The sequence below is a fragment of the Myotis brandtii genome, unplaced genomic scaffold (genome assembly GCF_000412655.1).
Source record: "Myotis brandtii unplaced genomic scaffold, ASM41265v1 scaffold103, whole genome shotgun sequence".
Lineage (NCBI taxonomy): Eukaryota > Metazoa > Chordata > Mammalia > Chiroptera > Vespertilionidae > Myotis > Myotis brandtii.
In genome coordinates this window covers 5,478,725-5,486,548 of record NW_005353460.1, presented here as the reverse complement: position 1 = coordinate 5,486,548, position 7,824 = coordinate 5,478,725, and the positions used below count along the sequence as shown (strand labels likewise).

At 35.9% G+C, this 7,824-nt stretch overlaps 1 protein-coding gene and 1 long non-coding RNA gene across 2 annotated transcripts in view; both read left to right on the top strand.

Annotated features, from left to right (window-relative positions):
• Positions 1-5,344, top strand: part of THAP1 (THAP domain containing, apoptosis associated protein 1) — a 5,831-nt gene extending 487 nt beyond the window's left edge. Inside the window, exons 2-3 of the mRNA XM_005856488.2 lie at positions 2,760-2,955; positions 3,620-5,344. Of these exons, the coding sequence (XP_005856550.1) occupies positions 2,760-2,955; positions 3,620-3,988 (565 nt within the window). The 3' untranslated portion in view covers positions 3,989-5,344. The remainder of the gene's footprint in view (positions 1-2,759; positions 2,956-3,619) is intronic.
• A 200-nt stretch (positions 5,345-5,544) lies between these two features.
• Positions 5,545-7,354, top strand: LOC106725450. Its single transcript, XR_001361341.1, has 2 exons — positions 5,545-5,584; positions 6,423-7,354. It is a non-coding gene; the product is annotated as an uncharacterized LOC106725450 (long non-coding RNA).
• The last annotated feature ends 470 nt before the right edge of the window (positions 7,355-7,824 follow it).

Genomic DNA, 7,824 nt, shown 5'->3' with positions numbered 1-7,824 from the left:
CGCGTCGCCGCCGCTATCGGCGACCGTTCCTCGCGCCTGAAATTCGGCCCCTGAGCGAGGCTCACTCGCCCCCTGGAGTTGGAGTGTTCGGTCCCCGCTGGCCGCGAGGCCGAGAGGAAGTGCTGGCTTTCCCCACCGGGTCATGGAGAAGCCGGGTGGTAATGAATTACTCTTTAGAAGTAAATTTGAAATTTAAACAAGGGACCTGTAGCCCTAACCGGTTTGGCTCAGTGGATGGAGCGTCGGCCTGCGGACTGAAGGGTCTCGGGTTCGATTCCGGTCAAGGGCATGAACCTTGGTTGCGGGCACATCCCCAGTGGGGGGCGTGCAGGAGGCAGCTGATTGATGTTTCTCTCTCATCGATGTTTCTAACTCTCTATCCCTTCCCGCTCCCTTCCTCTCTGTAAGAAAAAAGAAAAAGAAAAAAGGGACCTGTAAAACACAGTCACTCTGTTTTGTGGATGGGAGGCCAGCATCCTTGAGGATTGGTTTTTGGCCAGGATTTCAGGGAGGATGGGTGGGTTGCAGTTTCTAGGAGCCACCTCGAAGGGCCTCTAAGTGTCACTGCTGCAGGGGTCACATGGACCACAATCCTGCGGACCGCGACCCGGTAAAGGTCAGCGTGAGCTCCTGCAGGTGCCCGGGGAGCCCTGGGAGGAGAACCTGCCCCGCATCGCGCAGGACTGTTTTACCCAAAAGGTGCTGCAGTCAGGGTCCTGGAAGAAAAACGTTCCCTTGAAAATAAAACCGCAAAGTGGAAATGACCTACTGATACTCAAATATCTGCAAAGTGTGACGCGATGGCATTTTATTTCAGCCAGACTCAGTACAGTATTTTCAGATTTTATTACATTCACATTAGAACGTTTTTGCAAAAATTCCTGACTGTAAAGGTTGATAGCTGAGAAACTAAAGCCGGTGGTAAGTTATGTGAATTTTTCATAGCTCAATGATTACACGAGCAACATGTTAAATATTTTTTTTTTTTTTGGTGGGGGTCATTTATGTTGAACAGCAGATGTGGATGCATTTTTATGTTTTTGATCTGGTATGAGAGGGACCATACAAGTACATAGAGAGATCTTGAGTGCTGATGTTCCCCTCTTCTGAGAAGGGAATAGAACACTAACACTTTAGGATTCAGTTCAGGATGTCCTAATTATCACCCTTGATTTATTGGGATTTCCAAAAGCGGATGAATTGACAACCTCTCCCGTGTAGGCATCGGTCAGGAAACGGCGACTACGTTTGTTCAGCTCTCTGCTTCCCCATTCTAATGAGACAGCAGAAGGAATCTAAAAATACAGAAAACCCGTCCTGGGCTCTGGGAGCTGGTGAAGGATGGTGGTCACACGTCAGAAATACCGAGTTTCTGCTGGCTGTTAACAGTTCATTGAATCCAAAGGAGTAACCTGCCTCTCATCCTTTATCTAAAAGAACAGATTTTTGGGAAAGCTCTTGAGCGAACCTCACAAACAACCTGAGCACTTGTAATCCTTGGCGTTGAAGTTTGCCGGTGATTGCGACCATGTTTGTACTTGTAGAAGCCATTCTAGCAGGGGTCTTCCAGGAATCCTTTTCCCCGTGGGAATGCTCTGTTGGACAAAGGGACTGTCGTAAGGGTTCATTAGATCTTCATGTCAGTAGAGTGAGGCGCTGGCATTCCTTACGTGGAAGAGAAACTGGAAAAATAAAATCACAATAAGTTTAAACTCTTCCTACGTCCCTTTATCTGGGCCTAATTGACATTGAATAGGTTAAGAGGTAAATCAAAATAAATAACCTTTTGTTTCTTTATTATAGTGATTTAATATAATTTGATTAATTCATATTTGTCAGACTGTTTCTAAGAACTAGAATCTTCTTTTTCTCAGCCTGTAGATATAAACATGCAATTTTGCTTTACAGTGAACAGAAAATCACTGGTAAAATAATTAATACAAATTCATCCTATAGAATGTATTTTACTTGAAATTTTCAGTGTCTTCAATATAAAAAGTAAACAATAATAAGTGAGAGATTAGAGAGCTACACGATTTATCCTTGTGTATTTAGATGTGTATGGAATACCTGTATCTGTTAGTGAAAGTTATTTACTATAATGGTGTGGGGGGGACAGATATTACACATTTGGGCCCTCCACCTCGAACTTTTCTTCAGCTACCCTTCCCACTGCATGCATCCATCAACATGGCTAACTTTTTTAAAAAATAATATATTTTTATTGATTTCAGAGAGGAAGGGAGAGGGGAGAGAGAGAAACATCAATGATGAGAGAGAATCATTGATCGTCTGGCTCCTGCACGCCCCCTATTGGGGATCAAGCCCACAACCCCGGGCATGTGCCCTTGACCCTTCAGTCCTCAGGCCGATGCTCTATCCACTGAGCCAAACCAGCTAGGCAGGGCTAACTTTTAATCCGTATATTTTTACGTTCTGTAATTTCTTAATTAGCTTGTCTTATTACTAATATCTGACATTCTTAGAACTATTGTGTGATCAGTAAGATTTCTATAAGAAATACTGCTTTAAACAAAAATACCATGTTGGGAGGGGTGACTTATAGCCCACATTAGTGAGTGGTCACTTTATCGGATATTTAAAAGTATATTTTTAATGAACTAAGGTGAATAAAGGCACAACTAATAACAAAAAAAAAGCAGAACTAGTGTTTTAATGAAATACTCCTTAGTGTGTTGACAGTGTAAGATGTTTCTTTCCTAATGAAGTCAGAGAACTGAATTATATCATTTTCTTAGGTTTCCTCTTACTCGACCCAATCTTTGTAAAGAATGGGAGGCAGCTATCAGAAGAAAAAACTTTAAACCCACCAAGTATAGCAGTATTTGTTCGGAACACTTTACTCCAGATTGCTTTAAGAGGGAGTGCAACAACAAGTTACTGAAAGAGAATGCTGTACCCACAATATTTCTTTGTACTGAACCACGTGACAAGGTAATGTGTGTTTTAAAATACTGGCTTCCCCCTCCCCCATTTTAAAAATTAATGTATTTATTGTGGAAAATTTGGAAAATTCAGAGTAGTCTTAAGAAAATAAATGTTACCTGGAACCTATTCCTTATAAATAATCACTGTTAACAGTAATATACTTTTAAAAAATACAAAATATAGTTTATCAAAGTTAAATATCCTCACACTAAGAAACTCAGTCAAGCTTTGTAATTTATTTTAAGATTACGCTGTACCTCCTCCACTTTGTATATTGATCAGTTTTGTTTATCAAAGTTAAATATCCTCACACTAAGAAACTCAATCAAGTTTTGTAATTTATTTTAAGATTACTCTGTACCTCCACTTTTTATATTGATCAGTTATTATTTTTTTTTAATCAATGACAGTTCAATTTCAAAGTATTTTCCCCTTCGGTTTTTAATACTCAGTAATTCATTAAATTTGATTAGTCATTCTCTTTCTTGCATCTCATTTCTACTTCAGGTAGAAAAATATAATTAAAACAAACTATTTCCTCATTTTGGAATTTTTTTTACCAGACTTCATTTTTTAAAAAGGTGTAATATTCTTAAATTCCACAGGTAAATTCTTTTAAACTGTTACTTCTAGTTATTAAATTCAAACATATTTTGCATTATTGTTTTAGAAGGAAGATCTGGAGCCACAGGAACAGCCTTCCCCACCTCCTTTAAAACCTCCCATTTCCCAGGTTGATGCTGCTATTGGATTACTAATGCCTCCTCTTCAGACCCCTGATAATCTCTCAGTTTTCTGTGATCACAACTATACTGTGGAGGATACAATGCACCAGAGAAAAAGGATTCAAGAGCTAGAACTGCAAGTCGAAAAACTCAGAAAGAAGCTCAAGACTGCACAGCAACGATGCAGAAGACAAGAACGACAGCTTGAAAAATTAAAGGAGGCCATACACTTCCAGAAAGAGAAAGACGTACCGGAGCGAGGTTTTGTGTTTCTCCCAGAAAATTACTTTGAAATAGTTGAAGTACCAGTATAGAAAGAGTGAAATTTGTATTGGTTTTTAATGGGGCAATACCACATACCCTCTTCTAGTCTATAAAGGAGTTTCATTTGAAAAAAATAGCACTTGATTACTTGTATAAAAACAATTCAGAATATTTTTTTAAATAAATTAGATATATACTATAAAATTGTTAATTCTTTTGTTTGTAATTTCGGGGTTTATACATTTTAACAAATATTTTGAAAGTTATAAACTAACCTCAGAACTCCAATATAAGTTGGTTTTAAGACTGAGGGTTTTTGTTTTTTAATTTGAGCATTTATAGAAATAATGTAAAAATGAAAAGGAAAGAGAATGAGAACAGTACAGTAAAGATGATTTAAGTTGAAAATTTAAAATTAACTTAGTTTATTGAGAGAACTTAGTTATATTTTAAATCAGAAGTATGGCTTAGCTCATAGGACATAACTTCTCAGAATATAGTGGAACCTCGTTTCTCTAACTTAATTCTATCCAGAAGGCTGTTCGAGAAGTGATTTGTTTGAAAACAGAATCAGTTTTTCCCATTAGAATTAATGTAAATTGAATTAATCCATCCCAGACCCCCAAATGATTCCCTGTTTCAACCTTTCTTATATACAGTACGTACATGGCTGATGTACAGATTAATTTATAAATAAACACTTCTTTTCTAAAATTTATGGAACCACCCCTATTAGCCTTAAAGGAATTTTTCATACATCACTGTCTCCAGAATGCTATCACCAGCTAACTTCTTTTCCTTTATTCAATCAGCAACAGTTTTCCTACCTATTCAATTGCCTGTGATTGCTGTTTTGTGAGCACTTTCACACTCTTAGCTACATTAGCACTCTTAATGGCCTCTTTTTGTATTAAAATTGTGCTAATTGCCAGCAACAAAAGCATTCTCTCCTTTGCTTGTTGCCTTTGGGAAGCTTTTTGTTATGCTGATACCTCAGCATGAAAGAGTTATTGGTCGAAAACTGAAGTTTTGGTCGACAACTGAGACATTGTTTTCTGTGAATGACTTGGTCGAGAACCAAATTGTTCTGAGATGGGAGATGGTTGAGAAACGAGGTTTGACTGTATATACTGTAATCTTATTCACACATTCTTATTTGTAAAGTTAGAAGTTTCATTTATCTTAATCATTTGTCAAAGATAAATTGACAAGTCAATACATTAAAAAAAGATCGGATATCTTAACATCAGAAAGTGAAGAATGGATTTTTTAAAAGTGGGCCCCTCTTTTGCCCTATTGTCTAGCATTATAAAATTAAAAGTGTATCTCCAGTGAAAGACACACTCTTTAACAAACAGTAAGCCTTGTTATCAGTGAAGTAATAAAAATGGGTCTGATCCATGTCAGTAGAGTTTGATTTGTACTGTAATATGGTAATTTTTTAAAAATATGTTTTTATTGATTTCAGAGAGAGGAAGAGAGAGGGATAGAGAGATAGAAACATCGATGAGAGAGAATCAGTTGCCTGCCTCCTGCACGCTTCAAGCTCACAACCCTGGCATGTGCCCTGACGGGGAATCGAACCATGACCTGGGTTCATGGGTCAATGCTCAACCACTGTACCACACTGGCCGGGCCATAATATGGTAGGTAATCTTGAACTTAACTAATTGATTTTGGTCAAGGCTTCACATAAAAAATGATTTCTTCACTTTTACCACAAATTAGAAATTATATCTCACTTAAATGATTTATATTCAAAAGCAACTTAATATGTAGTGTTTATTTTCCTGAATGTTGAGATTTAAACACTGAGGTTTCTGTTCAAACTGTGAATTGTATTCTGACTTTGTGATAAATTTTGCATATATTTGAAATGAAATATGTTCTGAGTAAAGAAATACTGCCATAGCATGTACCTACTTAGATTTAAAGTAACAGTTTCAACTGTAATTATTTTAAATTTCAAAGTACACTGAGATAGTTGAAGAATAACAGACCTTTTAAGACAGTATTAAAAATGATGTTCAAAGTGTTTTTGTAGACCTATTTTTCAGTGTAATTCACTGCAAGGCTGCCAATAGATAGTACTTTGATTCATGGAGATTTGATCTTTGATGAACCAGTATTTCAAAAACAGAACATTTTGATTCGAAGATTACTTGAAGCTATTTAGTCTGATAATATTTAGAACTAATTCTAATGAATCACAACATTTTCCAGTTGTAAAGTCTCCATTTCATCTCTCTAGCAATTCTTGGAGGATATGTGGATAAATATTTTGTTTTTATATAAATTGTTGTCTACATAAAAGAAAATTGTGTGTGTGTGTGTGTGTACACATGGGCATATGCGTGTGTATGTGCAGGCATGTGTGTGTGTCCAGAATGAAGAATCCAACATTGAATTGTAAAAGTGATGATGATAATTACTAAACATCTTAGCATTATGACTTAACCTGGAACTATTTTCTTTTCATGACAGACATAAATCCATGCTTGGAGAGAAGTGAGCAAGAAACATGTATACCAACTGTTTGCATATAAATAATATGTCATAGTTTAACATAGGGATTTTGAGGTACAGGTGCTTATTTCTGAATTTGAGATGTAACATTTGTTGAATGTTTTAAAAATTCATTTTGTCTATTATTTATAACATTGCCAAGAAAAGGATAACATTTAGGCTAAAATAGGTCCTGTTCAAACATAGTGAAACTCATTCTAAAACAGGGACAAGATTTCAATCTGAAACAAATTGGGAGAGGGCTTGTGAACTGCAGCATATTCTGAAAGGTAACATTTACTTTAGCATATAGCAACACACTAAAATAACCACCTGTGTGTGACATAATCTAGCTATAATTAATGGTGTGAAGAAATAATTGTTTCTTAATAGAACTGCTAGGAAAACAATAGAGTTTTAGAATTAGAAGGGACTTAGAAATCATTGAACACTAGCCCAACCTCTAAACCCTGGAAGAAATTTCCTTGTAAAATATTGCTGACAGTCGTCATCTGTTCTTTCATTGCCGTTTACATTTAATCAGTTCTGCTTAGATTCTTTAAATTGGGTTTTGGGATTAGGATAGAATTAGTTGCCACTATTTATACTTGTTTATAATACAAATATAAACTTCACTTTGAACTGCTGCATAGTTTGAACTGTCAAATTCTAAATTACAGAAGTTTTGAATTTTTGTAAAATAATTCAAATGTTTACTAATTGTTACACCTGTTATGTGTGCTAAAAATATTTCTGCCATTGAAGTAAAAAACAGGGTGTCTAAAATTACTAGCACAACTTTTCACTTGGAAATCCAAGAACATGAAATTATTTTCCTTTATAATTTGTGTAATCCCTTTCTTAGCAGTATAATGATAATGGTGAAGGCAAATAAAAGTTTCACTTGAATGGACGTTTTTAGGTTAAAATTCTCTGATCACTTGAGTTATCAAAAAAATTGTACACATATGCACAATACCCAACACCTATGGCTTTTATAAAACCAGTAGTAAGTGACATAAAGTAATGTATTTAAAAGTCCTCATTATCTGTAAAAGAAAACTTAATTTGTGTTTCAGAATTTTAAAAAGATAGCCAACCTTTAGTATTTAAAGGAGAAAAAGTGAACAGATGGGCTTGCTTGGTTATTACTCTCTAATATTGCGGAGTGCATTGGATGACAGTGAGTGAAAAGCGTTGCTCTTATCTGATGGTAACTTGTGTTTCTGGGCATTATGGCTTAGTACAGTTGTGTATTAAAATACAGTCCTTGATGTGAAAGAAAAATAAAGAGCAAACACTGATTTGCAGACAAACAAAAATAGCAGTTATAATCAAGCTTTAAAAATGTGTTGAGAATTTTTATTCTTTTCTAAATTCA